General features: G+C 55.6%; 5 protein-coding genes across 5 annotated transcripts; 1 reads left to right on the forward strand and 4 right to left on the reverse strand.

Moving 5' to 3' along the window:
* Window positions 1–42: 42 nt before the first annotated feature.
* J7T54_004973 (uncharacterized protein) lies at window positions 43–1,672 on the reverse strand (the record flags this gene model as incomplete). The annotated part of the gene is made up of 4 exons (XM_051506016.1): window positions 43–647; window positions 700–980; window positions 1,032–1,531; window positions 1,586–1,672. The coding sequence occupies 4 exons, from the start codon at window positions 1,670–1,672 to the stop codon at window positions 43–45; spliced, it is 1,473 nt and encodes a 490-aa protein (XP_051362663.1).
* Window positions 1,673–3,165: 1,493 nt separating this feature from the next.
* J7T54_004974 (putative transcriptional regulatory protein-like protein) lies at window positions 3,166–7,634 on the reverse strand (the record flags this gene model as incomplete). Its single annotated transcript, XM_051506017.1, has 3 exons — window positions 3,166–3,573; window positions 3,779–3,955; window positions 5,418–7,634. The coding sequence occupies 3 exons, from the start codon at window positions 7,632–7,634 to the stop codon at window positions 3,166–3,168; spliced, it is 2,802 nt and encodes a 933-aa protein (XP_051362664.1).
* Window positions 7,635–9,694: 2,060 nt separating this feature from the next.
* On the forward strand, window positions 9,695–12,511 carry J7T54_004975 (uncharacterized protein; the record flags this gene model as incomplete). Its single annotated transcript, XM_051506018.1, has 3 exons — window positions 9,695–9,895; window positions 11,118–11,250; window positions 11,307–12,511. The coding sequence occupies 3 exons, from the start codon at window positions 9,695–9,697 to the stop codon at window positions 12,509–12,511; spliced, it is 1,539 nt and encodes a 512-aa protein (XP_051362665.1).
* An 87-nt stretch (window positions 12,512–12,598) lies between these two features.
* On the reverse strand, window positions 12,599–13,270 carry J7T54_004976 (uncharacterized protein; the record flags this gene model as incomplete). Its single annotated transcript, XM_051506019.1, has 1 exon — window positions 12,599–13,270. One exon carries the CDS (start codon window positions 13,268–13,270, stop codon window positions 12,599–12,601), a length of 672 nt encoding a protein of 223 aa, XP_051362666.1.
* A 765-nt stretch (window positions 13,271–14,035) lies between these two features.
* J7T54_004977 (uncharacterized protein) lies at window positions 14,036–14,740 on the reverse strand (the record flags this gene model as incomplete). Its single annotated transcript, XM_051506020.1, has 1 exon — window positions 14,036–14,740. The coding sequence occupies one exon, from the start codon at window positions 14,738–14,740 to the stop codon at window positions 14,036–14,038; it is 705 nt and encodes a 234-aa protein (XP_051362667.1).
* Window positions 14,741–14,773: the final 33 nt, after the last annotated feature.

Consider the following 14,773-nt stretch of genomic DNA (forward strand, 5'->3'; position numbering starts at 1 on the left):
GCAAAAGACTTGGCTCTTAACGAGCCTTGCAGCCGAACCTCCTTAATACTTATATCCTGCCACATCGCCCTGCAGTCCGTACCTGGTCCCTTGCGGATTTGTCTGTGTGTAATCATAGGTCGCGTGGCCAGCCTTGCCAATTTGTTGCAAGAGGTATTGATCTTCCAGCGACGTGTTGGAGGTAGCGGAGGAGCTGCCAGTGGCCCCAGAAGCGTCCGTCGGGTACGAAGAGTCGGACAGGGCTTCGCTGTACTGTGGCTGCACCGGCGCGTCAAGATCCTCAAAGGGAAATCCGTCTTGGGACGTGAAATCGATCAGGCTGAGATCCTGCCAGGGGCTGAATGCGAACGATTCTGGGACAGCGCCAGACACGCCGTGCACGTACTCGAGACCGGTCAAGGGGTCCACGGCATGCTGGGACTGATTGCTTTCCCACATGCGTTGCACGGATCGCAAGATGGGCTGGAATTGTGCCATGGTCTGTTTCCAGGCGTTGGGCATAGCGTCTTGGACAATTCGGCCCGCGGCATCCTCCATCACCACTCGCACACGGGGTGTCACCTCCTGGCGCACGTAGTCAAGATAGGGGGCATGCTTCGAGCGTCCGGTGTGACCGTTCCTCCAGTCGGGGGAGTCGTCGTCCAGGTCTGCGGATTTCATCAGCACCCACATCGTGGCAATGGATCTCATGGCACTCACAGGGCGACGGGACGTCCTGAACCGATACGTTGAACAGCACACAGTACAGGCTGACCCATTTCTCGTGGTCGGGCGAGTTTCGCGTGGACCTCTTCTTGATCAGCTTCAGCTGCTCTTCATCGAAGCCATCCTCCAGCTTCCGTGGCTGGGGCGACAGCTGACGGACGGTGCAAGCCGTGGCGGCACGCGAATGGGCATCGAGCTCGGCTTCGCTTTTGAACGCTTCATAGCAGCGTCTACAGTGGAACAGCGGGAGGCTGTGCTTTCTCTGCACGTGCTCTCTTGAGGACGTTAGCCTGCAGTATCTTCATGCATTCAGCGGAAGCACTTACTTGAGCCTGTGGAACTTGGAGAACCCTGGACCACAGCACACATGCTCCTGCTTGTATCGATCAGGTGCATATTTCCTGTACGGGCAGGCCAAGAGGCGCTGTTTCTTCGGTTCGGCCTTTATGCGCTTGTTCTTGCTGGTTCGTCTTCCCCCCTCCTCCGCATTGTCGTCCTCCCCGCCACTGTTGTCGTCTCGCTGGAGCTGTCTCTTCTTGCCACGAGTCTGCTTGCTGGTATCAGTCGTCGACTTGCCACACGATCGGTGCGAAGAACCATGCGATGAATGGCCCGAGCAGCCTTCGCCATCGCATGGGCCTTCGTACGACTCGAGTTGCTGGTCAAGACATGCTTCGAACACAGCCATTAAGGTCTCGACAATTTCAGCTTTATTGGAGTGCAGCTTCCCCTGAAACTGTTTATTCAGCCTTGATGTCGCCAGGGGAGCGGTGCTCCGCGCTGTGTCCGCTGTCTTTGTGCCGTTCTTCTTGTCCGAAGTGGTGGTCTGAATGCGTGAGCAAGTCATGAAGCGTGTCGGTAGCTATGGTGATCTACTGACCTTTGATGAGCCGCGAGAAGGCTTGGGTCTGTCCTCTTGAGACTCGGACGATGGCTTTGCTCGTGTGTTCCGAGGTCCTCCAGGCATATCCGTTTCCTGGTTTCCCAGATGGGCCACGAATCGATTGATAACGTTCCTAAAGTGCGAGTTCCTGTCGAGTGGTGAGAGTTGACGGTATCTGTAACTGCGTATTGTTCCGTTTGCAAGCAGCGATGACCGTTGAAGCACTTCCACCACGGCTGGCATGTTCTTTCGGGAGTAGGGGATTCACATTCGGCCGCGATACATATGCTTGGTGAAGTCGGAATTGGATGAGCCAAGGGGCTCCGTTGTCAAGGGATTAGGTTGGATGGGTCGGAGACTGCATTGCTGCCCATCTCAAATGTTTGGAGGCGGGTCCAGCAGGGCCACTATATAGGCCTTGAGTGGTCTCCCAGTTCCTTCAGTTGCCTATATCACGTCAAAATGCGCAACACCGAGTTCCTATGCGAGGATGCCTTGCGCCTCAAGGCGGTTTCGTTCGCCTCACGGCGATACCATCGAAAGCGAACCACAAGGTGCCACTCGTCAATTGCGGAGAGACCAATCAAAAGGAACCGATCAAGAACTCCCAGGTAGCCACAAAGGGCATGCCATCGCACGCAAAGACGTTCAATGTGCTGGCAAAGGCATGCGGAGCATCTAGAGATAACGCGCAGCTGCGGAGTACGTGCCGCCGCCGGACCCCCAAGCCGGCCGTAGAGTCGAGATCGCGGCATATCCCGCCCGAGGGTGCTGTCGTACGCAGTTCCCCCCGCTTTACAGCTTCATCGGTAGGCTTTTGCAAGACTTGCGGCGCTTGGACGGGTTGCAATCTGACAGTGTCCGCATCGTCTGAGGGCTGGACACTTGTTCGACCCATCGCGAAAGCCTCTGCTCAGCGGATTCATCGTCGTGGAGGATGATAAACGGGCTGCTTGGGCGAGGAAGTCATGCTGTGTGCGGATAAGCATACCTCTGCTGCACGTTGGCTACATCGGGGCTGTATTCCCCATTGGCGGATCATGAACGCGCTGGCGCAGAGGTGAGCTGAAGGTCACTTGACGGTAAGCTGCAGGAAGGTGGCGAGCCACGGACACCACAGATTTGACCGAAGTGAGACGTAGCTCAGCGTCGGCGTGGAATTGGCGCTGACCTGTCTGAGGTATGTGAGGATGATTGATGACGGCTTACGATTGGCGACTGCGTGGTGATGACTGAGGAGAATTTGCTGACTAAGCATGTATCTCCCGTTCTAAGCTTCCTTCCCCTTTTCTGATTGTGATTTCATTGAGCTGAATACCCTGCACCTTGACATAGGCACGCATCCTCCTTCGCTCGCCACGTCGTTGTGACCCAGGACTTGGGTCGTCTACCACTTCAATTGGGTTGCCACAAGGTCTCCCTTTACTAAATAACCAGTGTTCCCTTGAATTTGATCTTTGCGGTCGCTCGATGCGACGGCTCCAAGAGATCCCACCCAGATTCGGCGGTACTCCTGTTTCAGTCTTTTCATCTCATCGTCTCCTGTGCTGCACTTCCTTTCCTTTTGTACTTTTTTTTTAAACGATCCCGGTCCCGCAAGAGCTGGGGGTGTCGTCGTAGTCACTCATGGGATGGATCCTGCGAGCGACATGATCGGGTTTCTCGTCCCACGCGTCAGCAGCGTTGAGCTGCGGTATGGACTCGTCAAGACCTGGGACCCCGATGACGGAGGGAACGGGCAATAGTGACCCGATATAGTCATCCGCGTTGTCGTTGAGGAGCTCTTCCCAAATGAGCCGGACCTGCCTCGGGGTCGTGTGAACACCTGCGAATTTCTGAAGAATGTCTCCGTCATATCTCGCCCTTTGCGCGTGGGCATACGCCGCACGGACGGGGAGGACGGCGGCTATGGATTCGGAAAGTGTCTCCTTGAGAAAATCACGTTTTGGCCAGAGCTTGCAGTACCTCTCGATCAAGGGCGCGACCTGGTGCGGTTCGATTTCTCTGCGTTTGTGATTTTTGCCGTCGAACAGCCTCTAGGCATGGTGCAGGGCGATCATGACTTCGTCCGTGGGGAGTTTGGCCAGGGCTGCGTCAGTGGATGTGACGCAGTTTGGAAACTCTTCCTATGATGAACACACAATTGTCAGCTGGTGCTGTGAATAGTCGGCGTGCCTGGGGCAAACGTACGTGGAAGAACTCGGCGAGATGCTTGGCTTGCCAACTGGAAAGGGCTCTTTGGCGGAACATGATGATCAGCTCCGCCAGCCTATCGAGCCTTTCAATACCCTCGCAGCTCCAATAATTAAACTTCAAAGGTAGATCAGTCTCCCCTAGGATCTCGCTCGATGTCTGGCCCATGACGTCCTGCATTGGAGAGTCAGGTACTCGAGTTCTCAGGGGAGCGCAGAAGTATTCGAGTGGCTTGTAAAGGTGAAGAACATGTTCTGAAGGCTCAGTACTTAGGAGACTGCAAATGCTGCGTGTCGAATCTGGCATCTGGTATTGTGATTGGGCTGGCGGTCGCTGAGATTGTAGTCAAGATGAAATGGCTGGGCTCCGGCGCGGCAAGTTGCTGGGACGGACAAACATGGGCAAACGCAAGCGAGGTAATCGCTAGGTGAGTTGCTTTCTCTACATCCGAGAGGACTTCGCCTCTCCCGGATCAGATATAGACTTGGCTGGAACGGGGGCACTTGACGCTCCCGCCATCGTTTGACCGTACGGCTACTGCGACGAGCCACAGCCTCTTCATTTCAGGATTGGGCATGATGATGCCATCCATGGTACCCAAAAATTTCAAGGTGAGCACTTCAATTCTTGCTGCGCATGTGGTTGAACACACTTGTAGCACTGCACCTGACGTAGAAGAAGAATGGGGTGTCGCGTGCCCCATCAGGCCAATTTGTGAAGCTCCACATTGAAAACCCACGATGCCCTCACTCGAGCACTCGAGATAAAAAGCAGCTATTGCGGGCCGACAGACCTGGCGAGACTGCACAGGGTTAAGCAAAATATTGTTTTCTCAAGCCTACAGAGAGCAGAGACATCTCACAAGACTGAGGAGGAGCCCCAACCATGAACAGTACTAGCAGTCAGTGCCCTGCCTCGAACTGTAAAAACACGCAAAAAAGAAATCATAGATAGCAACACCTAGTCTCGATCCAGGGACCTACGGGTTATGAGCCCGTCGCTCTTCCACTGAGCTATGTTGCTGATTACCAGTTGAAGCTGGTTTGTTGAACACGGTTGTCGTTATTGTACTTTATGTAGGGTTTTCCATCTGGTCTGAGCTTGCGACCCACACGAGGGCTTTTGACTTATGTGGGTATTTGCGGCATCGGATGAAGCGCCGACTCTTTTTTTCTCTTCCCCCTCGCCAGGGGCCTTGTCTGGGCCGGTGAGGGATGAAATCGAATCGATCTAGATCCTTCCGAGGCCACTATCATCAGTAATGTGCGTGAGATTCATCGTGTCTCTGGTATCAACAAATCGAATAGCAGGCGCACGGGATGCCGCCGACTCCCAACGCCCTCCACGATTCCCTTTGCTCTTTTATCTCCCTTTCTCCGTCTCTTCATTCTCCATCAGTCAACCTAGTTCCCATGAATCGCCCCAGAGTTCGTTGAGATTCAGGCCCAACAGTTCCAGACTGGGGTCCATGTTGAATGGCTGCGCTTGTTGGTCGTTTGGCATTAACCAGGGCATATTGCCTGTATCCAATGTGGTAGCGCCCATTGTGGGAGTAAACGGAAATGGTGTAATAGGCTGGCAGGGGTTAGCAACAAGGCTACGAGACTGGGAGACGAGCGCTTGACTCTTGACTTACCTTGTCCAGATTGGTCGGGCCGCTCATCTGCCCGGGAACATCGAGCGGCGGCCCCATGGCCCCTGACACCTCCTCAGATAGCGTTTGCTCTTGGTTGGCGAGCAGCTTCTGGTGCAGCGTGACGAAACGCTCGGCGGATGTGGACTTTGCGACTTCCGAGGTCTTTGTCCCCAGATGGGCCTCCAGCAAGCCGAGAGCGGCACACATGATGCAGTACCCCCAGGGCTCATTGTTGCCGCAGCGCAAGAGCCGGTCTTCCTTCATGGCGAGACACTTCTCGATAAGCTTGACGGTGTGCTGTGAGTTGATCATGATCATGTTTGTCGATCCTCGGGGCTGGAGCATTGTCACGCTGCACAGGTTGATGGCCGTCGTCAACGCGTCCTCGCGCAAAAAGTTGAGCGCCCGTATTCCCTGCTCGTAGAGCTTGTCGTGCAAAAGCACAATGTCGCGGGCCGCGTTGTAGTAGATGATTTCAGAATACTGATACTTGGAGTTTTGCTTGCGGAGCTTCAGATATGGCTGATGGAGTGGAATGATATACTGTCGTAGCTGGACGTGAAGCAGCGTGTACGCAGTCATGGGATTCTTCTTGCACTTGGTGTTGTCCACGTTCATGTCCCATGACGGCAGAGCGTCGATTTCTTGCGTGAGGTCGTTGGTGTACCGGATGACCTGGTCATAGTCGATCACCGAAGCAGGACCGGTGAGTAGACGACTGAGCTCGAGCCGTAGCTGCAGGCTTTGGCGAGCTAGATGTTGAAACGACGAATATGTGTACTCCGTGTCTGGCTTCGACGGCGGTAGGGTTGTCGTCGTATCGTCAAAGTCCTCATCGTCGAGGTTCTGTGGGGGGTTGGTGTCGTAGTGCAGTTGGCTGAGGAGTGTCGGCAGGCCATGGTCAAAGGAAGCCTGCATGTCAAACTCCTGGATCGTGGCCCAGATACGGCGGCGCATTTCCTGGTTGTACGCGTCGATCTTGCCGCCCATGTGACTGGGCTCGCGATGGAGGCCAACCGCAACACCGTCCTGTATCAAAGCCCCCGAGCCCGTCCAGAAGCGCTTCTTCTTGATGGTGTTGACACGCTTGCCCAGATACAGGAGGCAGGCCACCTGGTAGTGAATCAGTCTGCGATGCTTCTGGCTCTGCTTGGATTGCCAAGCGTCAATGGCCCAAATCCACTTCTCGGCCCAATGACGTGCACTAGACTTCATGCCGATGAATTTGAGGTCAGGATGGGTATGGACGCAACTCGCGACAGCCATCATGGACAAGATGAGGGCAGTAAAGGCAGCGTGGCGTTGCTCCGAGCCAGGCACCCAGAACTGCGCGTACTCCTTCTTGAACGTCGGTATGTGGACAATCCGGTGGACCTGCTCAAACTGGTCAAGGTAAACGTGGATGAGAGCGTCGGCCTCTTCCTGCGCGGGAAGCAACGATTCCAATTCCGCATCGGGTTGGACGAATGTGTGTTCACGCCCTTCCTGCCGACGCTTACGGTCTTTGCGGTCGTGAATGATTACAGGACGTAGCCATTCATCCGCGGTCTCTCTCATAAACGGTGACAACCCTTTCAGCTCGACAAAAGCCATGCTGGCATTGTGCGGGCCAAAGTAGCGAGTTCGAAAGTTCTTGCCTCGAAAGAAGCGCAGCTCGCCCGTGTCGCCAGCCGCATTGATCTTGCTGGCTTCGATGCACTCTTGGACCTCTGGCCGAGTGGACGGGTCAGCGCCATTGACGTCGTCTTTCTGCGTGCCAGGCGAGCTGGCGGCGGCGGCGGCGGTGCTTCCGTCCAGCGAGGCGGAGCCCACCTGGCGCTGCAGGAGGTTCTTGAGCTGGGACAGCTCCAGCTCCAGCTTGCGAATGCGGTCGTGATCCTGTCGGATGACATCGGACTCGCGAGGGGAGACGGAGTCGCCCAAGCCGTACCTCCGATGGTCGAGCTGCGCGAAGGGGGGAGGGACGCCGGACGCTGCACTGACGACCTCGCCGTTGCGGGCCTCGTAGCTGCAACGATCCGGCGTGCCGCTCTTAATGCAGCGCTCGCAGGGGAAGCCACGGTCGCACGAGAGCTTTCGCCGACGGCATTCGAGGCAGCTCAGCCGCACGCGCTGCCGCTTGCGCGATGGCTGGCCATCCGTGGTCGAACCATTGACGCTGTTCTCGCCATGGCCGGCGTCAGAATCCGGCGTTTCACTGCGAGGATGTTCGGCCATACGTAGATGGGCGGGCGGACAGGCCAAGGGGTCAAGAGGTGAGGCTGCCTGGGGACGCGGGGGCCGCCTGGGGACTGTCCTCGGACACTTGTATCGGAAACCGAAGATGTGGATGCGGGTGCTTTTGCTCTGCTTGATGAGAAGCGCCTGATGATCTTTGCGCCTCGAGCCTTAGTTGGTCCTTGGATGCTGAGGCTGGTCTTGCGCAGGGGGGGAGCAACTGCAATGGGATAAGAGCTCAGCGAGTATCTTCCAGGTTTTGGAATGCCGCGATGTGTGCCTTTTGCGAGCTGTCACGATTCAATTATTCATCAATCTCATCAGCGACTTGGTCTGGAGTGTCGTGAAAAGCGAATAGCGAAGTCGCTCGGCGATGCTCGGAGTTAAGCCAGTGCTGACACTATTTGTATTTCTGAGCGGAAGCTGCTGAGTCATCACAGTTCATCCAGCTTCCTGTCCCTGCCTGCCAACAAGGGCTGGCGATAGTGGCAGGTGCCTTATCATTCGACTTGTTATCGTTCGTGAACGATGACGCTGCATTCATGTCTTTCTGCACTGTTCATAATATTCTCCAGACGCAGCCGTCATCCTCTCCCGGACGCCTGGTCAGTGCTACCTAAGTATCGTAGGCTGCACTGCCGTGACTATGTCGGCGACACCTCGGAATCCGAGCACCGCGCGCAGCAAGTGACACTCTGCTCATCAACCGCCCGATATCGTCGTCCAAAGGCATCTTGTCAACCTTTGTGTGGAGGGCGTAGCAGGACTCGCCTTCGATACTGCTGTCTTGGACGCGACCATCGCGTCGGTGTTGAGGGAGTGCAAATAACCAGGTGGCGCCAGGCAAGACTACATACAGATCCCTGCACTTGACCGTTATGGTGTGTCTTGCGAGACTGTTAGGATCACCAGTCCACGTGAGCACGGACGCAGTAGTTCGACTGGTCTCAAAATTGTTTGAGAGTGAGGGACCAAGGATCCAGGCCTTAGGGGAGCAACAGCAGTTTTATATGCTTTTATTACAATCGGAATCCTCTGTGCGCAAGACGGCCACGGGAATTTCCGGCGGAGGGGGACGAGCCGATCCGTTTCGAGCACATCACTTACCCGAAACGATGTCAGGATAAGGGACTTCACAGGTCCCGACTCCAGCATATTTACACATTAGATTTCTCGCCGCTCACTAAAGTAATATCACGCACAGCAACTACTTGCTGGGTTATTTAGCACCGCAACTGGCGGTCCGCAGACTGCCGCTATCTGCTGCGGGTCAGCGGTCAACAGCCAACCTACCTCAGACTAATCATCAGTTTTCATCTCACTGGCGGGCGATGCCAGTCATGCCATGACCGTGGATTGATCGCGCCCGAAACGTCAGTTATGCCTAGCGAAGGCTAGCGTCACTCGACAAATTTTCCGAATGGCTGATCATGGATCCATGGTTCAGGATTGTAGCTCCCAGCTCCGGTTCTCCTTACTTACGTACGAGTCGTGCGTCGAAACAGCCACGAACAAATTGCCGTGCAGGGCTCTCGAGCCTGCCTATTCCAGTTCAACATAGCAGCACCCTAAACAAAAATGATGACTTGAGTTAGGGCATCTCGACTGTGGAATGCCTCTGGTTCCTGTGTTTCCGTGTTGGGGTGGTCATCCCATTGGACGGAGACGCGGAACAACCATCGTTGGCCGCGCACAACCCACAAGGCTCGACTCGTGCCTCGAAGCCGCGCAGCAGAGCTCTTCCAAGAGATGCTAGACTAAAATTAGTCCCCGTGACTAGTCCGCCTCCGAAATATCGTGCGTCCTGTTTTTGAGTTATGCTGACCCAGATCTTCAGCACTCATCACCTCAAGGTCCAAGACTTCAAATAGCGGAGAGTCAAAGGAGAATGGGAGCTAGTCTTATGCATCCGCTGCCTCAGATTCGCGACTAGGGCACTCCTTTCGCTTCTAAAAGTTTCCCGGGAATTCGGGGCCGCATTAACAGACTTGGGTCTCACAGCATGTCCCTCGTTCAGGGTATCCCCGTTGAGATCTGCTCGGCTGCTGGGGTCGCCCCAGATGCAGAAATCCGAGACGGTAGACGGCGTAGACCACATCGGTGGATCGTTCTTCATGCAGTTGACCATGAACCTGACCGATCTCATGGCAACTCCAGGATCGACCGTCTTCCGATACAAATGGCGGGGCACGCGAGTCATCTTGCTTCGACAAGACAAGTCCGTTCTTCCGACTCCCCAAGCCTCGCTCAAGACAATAAGCGTCAGGATCACAAGATGACCAGGCCTCTGGTCGCTGCTGAGAAGATCGCCCAGAACCGTGCCATGCTGGTCTGATTCACGATCAACATGGCATGCCTCCAAGCAGATTGGGATGGTCGCGGCACTACCATGCCTCTTTGCTACGACACGCTAGCCTTACTGGGTTCTGATCCCCATTGACTTATTGGCGTAAGTCAGGTAGCTTTTTTTGCAAGCAAATTGCTAACCGACGAATCGACGACTGATATGTCAGCCTTGGTCTGCCTGGCGCGTCAGCCGACATGGCTGGCAACCGAGCGATGACACGGCAGTACGGTCCGCACATGTTCATGACTCGAAAACGGGTCTCGCCAGCCGACTCCACCAGAATCTGCGAAACGAGACTCGAAACCGTGGAGCTTCAGGCATGGTATTGTCGCGAATCGATGGATCTTCTAAGCTCGAACTTGTGGTGCGAACGTGCCAAGGAGCCGTAACCCCTGAAGCATCGGCAATCATCAACAAGGGGATCGCTCACCGGCACAAGTGCGTGTTCATACGGAGCACTATTGGAAGCAGACTGTCGTCGTGATTCGCTCCCGTCTAACACCGCCGGCGATTGCATGACAAGGCTCCACTGATCTCGCTGGTGTCTGTCCCTTGACGTAGAAACCTCTCTCCTGGACCCTGCGAACTGGCTCCTGGGGGCGTCTTGGAGCCTGACCCCTGGGTATGGACGCCCCGATCACTCGGGAGGGGCATGGCGGGAAACGACTAAAACGCTAGCTGGGCCTGGTTGATACTACCTACATAACGAGCCAAGGGCTTCCGCTTCTCTCACTCCGCAACAACCAAAAGTACCAAACCGATACATCGCATTCATAGCATCCTTCTCATCTCCGGTAGGCGATAACTAGGGCGCATTATCTGGCTCGCCCTTTGTTTGCTCCTGGCAAACATAGTCGCCCACGCACGTACCCGAGTCCGCTCATTCTACGGCGAGCAAGGGACGAGTCTCTCCCGTCAACAATCTTGTTACCTGTCACTCGCTTCCCTCTCTCGCCAGGGCTTCATCTCGATGAGGACCAAATCTTGGGGGATAAGCCGCGTGGCTTTGTTGTTCGTTGGGCTTGTCACGCTAGTACGAGCAGACCTCTTGTCGTCACTGGCGAAATTGCCCTCCTGCGGTGTATGGACAAACCCCGGTTGTATGGCAATGGCTCAACGCTGACTCAATGCTCTAGACGGAATGCTTCCAGTCGGCCATTGTCGAATCGACCTGCGGACTCAACGTCACCTGCATTTGTGCGGACAAGACGTTTCACGATGTAGCATTTGACTGTGTCCTCGGCGCGTGCTCGGTCCCTGACGCACTGGGTAGGTCTCGATATGTATGCATGAACGGTGGCGGTTGCATGGCTAATAATCTCCAGAGGTGGCCCGGGTCGAAGCAGAGGCATGCGAGAGGCCAACCCGGTCTAGGAGGCAGGACACGCTCATTCCATTAGTACTGTACTTTCCGGCTTGGATCGCGCCCTGGTTGCGTTTATACTCGAGGTGGACGACGTGCGACAGACTGGCCGTGGACGACTACATGATGAGTGTCTGTGGCGTCTTCTACACGGTGTTTGCGGTGCTTGGCCAGGTCACGGGTTACATGGCTTTTGGCGTCGACACATGGACCGTGGGGATTGACAAGGTCTCCAAGGGGCTCAAGATTTTTTACGTGGACGAGAGCTTCTACCTGTTCTGCCTCAGTCTGACCAAGGTCTCGATGATCTTCTTTTACCTGCGGGTCTTCCCGAACCGTGGCTTTCGGTACGCCGCGTTCGCCACCATGGCCTTTGTCATCGTCCCTACCGTGGTCCTGATCTTTGCACAGATCTTCCAGTGCTCCCCGATTCACTTGGTCTGGGATGGCTGGGCCGACAGGTCGCAGGCGGACCACTGCATCAATATCAACGCGCTCGCCTACACGGCGGCCTCGTTCAGTATCGCGCAGGAGCTGGCCCTCCTGGTGCTACCCCTGCCGCTGCTCATCGGGCTGAACATGGGGCTTAAGCAAAAGGCCGGCATCATCCTCATGTTCTCTCTGGGCGTCTTTGTGGTGATCACGTCGTGTGTGCGCCTGCGATATATTGTCTACTTTGGCCACACGGTGAATCCGTCCTGGGACTTGACGGACCCTCTCATCTGGTCTGGCATTGAGGTTTCCGTGTCCATCATCATTGCCTGCCTGCCGGCCATCCGTGTGCTCATCATTCGTATCATCCCGGGGCTGCTCAGCTCCTTGGGGAGCCGCGGGCCGAGCGACAAGAACGGCTATGTCAAGGAAAGCTCGGGCTTCTCCGCGCAACGATCGACCAACAGCCGACACAAGCTCCAGCGCCGGAGGAGCGTCAACCTCTTCGCTTCCCGCGAACGCGACGGCGGCGGCGACGATGGCAACGACAACAGCAACGGCAGCGAGGTCGAGCTGGGGCTGCAGCTCGGGGACAAGATCCGAGGCGACGTGCAGACGGAGATCTACGGGGCGCAAGACACTGATTCGGACAAGGCGGATCAGGGAATACGCATCAACACGACCACGCGGATGGACGTGCATGAGTTTGAAATGGAGCCGCGGCGGCGAGCCTGAGCCAGCGGCGGCATGATATAATATTAATGATATAAACAAATACTGCGAAATATTCTTGAAAATAGCTTCAATAGGAGATTCTTCTCCTCAACGCTTCTTGGCCTGCTCGGCATTTTTCCTCGCAATGAGCTTGTCGATCCGCTTCCACGACGTGTAGCCCTCGATCCAACAGTTGGCCACCCACGCCAGCCACAGCGCGCTTCCTCGCCGGACACCATGCGGCGTGAGGCGCGTGAGGTCAAAGCCAATGGCCTCGCCCGTGTGCAGGGTCACCACGGGCCAAAAGATAGCCTTGACCAACCAGCGGAACCAGTCCACGCCGCCGGGGTAGCAGGCCTGGATGAGGGAGTGGGACGTCGAGGCAGGCCGGGTGATGGTGTCGAGAAAGGTGTAGCAGGCAAAGTAAAAGGCCACGCCGGTGAAGACGACGATGCCAAAGCCCTCGGGCGGGGTGTACTCGCGGATGACAATGCCGTTCTTCTCAGCTTCGCCCAGAGTCTCCTTGGCCTCGTTGTCCATGGCGACGAACCGGCCGCGAATCTCGCTCCAGGAGGTGAGTGGTGGCGTGAAGGGGACGGCGTGCTCGGTGTCGCCGTTTCGGATGAGGAGGCGGTCAAAGGAGACGTCGGTGAGCTCTGGGCCGTCGGACTCGACGGGGTGAATGGCGAGAAAGTGCTGGAGGTAGCGACGTAGGGAATCTTGGTGGTCCTTGTTGACGTGGGTGATGATGGAAGCCTGCCGACTTGGCTCGTCGGACATGTTCGAGGGCGGAGAGGCGGGGAGCAGTATATATGGCTTGGCCAGAGGGGGGCTGGTCGAGCGAAGCCGAGGCGGTGGTGGTTTGATTGATGCTTGCTCAGCTTGGATGGATGATTGATGATGGAGGGGCGGCAGGAATCCATGGACCAACTTGAACCTGAAGATCGACAAGTGGGTCTGATCGCAAGGTAGACCCGGAAATGGCCATGAGCTACCCTGAAGCCGAGGAGCACATGAGCTGTACAGAGTCAAAATGCTGGTCAGGACCAAGATTGGTGGTCTTTGACTCTCTGCAATCATACTCGTCGTTCTAAACGCACGTGGATCTATTGCCGGACTGCGGTTGACTCGATTCGCACACTCTTTGAGGTGTACTGCCCTGTCGGTATGCAACCTCAACAGTCATCGAATCAGAAACCAGTCTCCAGCCCAAAACGGCAGTCTTAAATCACATCTGGTACTATCGGCACCATCGATTTTTTTGTCCGTGCGTCAGAAAAAGCAACGAGATCTAGAAATCCATGCTGCAATATCACACACCAAGGCCATGGACAAGTTAGGTATATAACAGGTTTATCTCATTGCTAGCATGTCATGGTAAACAAACCTGTCCCACTGCAGTCTTCAACCCCCTGCTCGCCTCTCACCCGGACATGACGACCCCCTCGCATTACGATATGCCATCTCGGAAGAAGAAGACCTATTATGCCCCTTTTATCACCTGAAGGGATCAGGCAGTATCCGCGCGCAGCGACGGGGACTGGCTTAGTAGCCGTAGTCGTAGCAGCAGCAGTAGTCCTTGCAGCCCTTGTTGTAGTCATAGTGCTCCTCGTTGTTGCAGCTGACGTTGACGGAGATGTGCTTGGTGCTCTGGCGGTACATCTCGTCGTCCTCGTACTCGTAGTTGTTGTAGCAGAGGTCGTTGCCGACGGCCAAGTAGATATTCTTGCCGCAGAGATCCGGGTACCCGGGCAGGTAGTCCGTGGGCACCGAGCACTGGTTCCCATGGCAGTAGTTGTTGTAGTTGAGAGACTCGGGGCGGTACAGGTCCTCCTCGTCGAGGTAGATGCCCAGGTTGGACTTGTCAATCGACTCGTACCCGTCACCGCGCTTCTGGCTGTTGTACCCATTCTCGTAGTAGACCTTGAGGCACTCCTTGTAGCCATTCTCCGACGAGCAGGCTTCGAACTTGACCTTGAGATCGTACCGGAAGTTGTCGGGGCAGGTGAAGGCCTGATTGTAGCTCAGGTTAAAGCGGCTGTACGAGTCGTAGTAGCCATAGTCGTACTTTTCGCAGTAGCGGTCGTCCTTGTAACATTTCTTGTACTCATCGTATCCGCCGAGCGACCTATACGGAGAGGCTTTTGGTGGGCAGTGGGAGCATTGAGGCAAACCGACATCATAATCGGAAGGCATGCCAACAACAGATGCGGCCATGAGACCGAGCATGGAGAGGACCTGCGTCTTCATCTTGGCGATTGGGTTTGGTTTGTGGAAGAATAA

This window comes from Emericellopsis cladophorae (assembly GCF_022114955.1).
Source record: "Emericellopsis cladophorae strain MUM 19.33 chromosome Unknown NODE_18_length_329999_cov_121_726099, whole genome shotgun sequence".
In the NCBI taxonomy this organism is placed as follows: Eukaryota; Fungi; Ascomycota; class Sordariomycetes; order Hypocreales; family Bionectriaceae; genus Emericellopsis; species Emericellopsis cladophorae.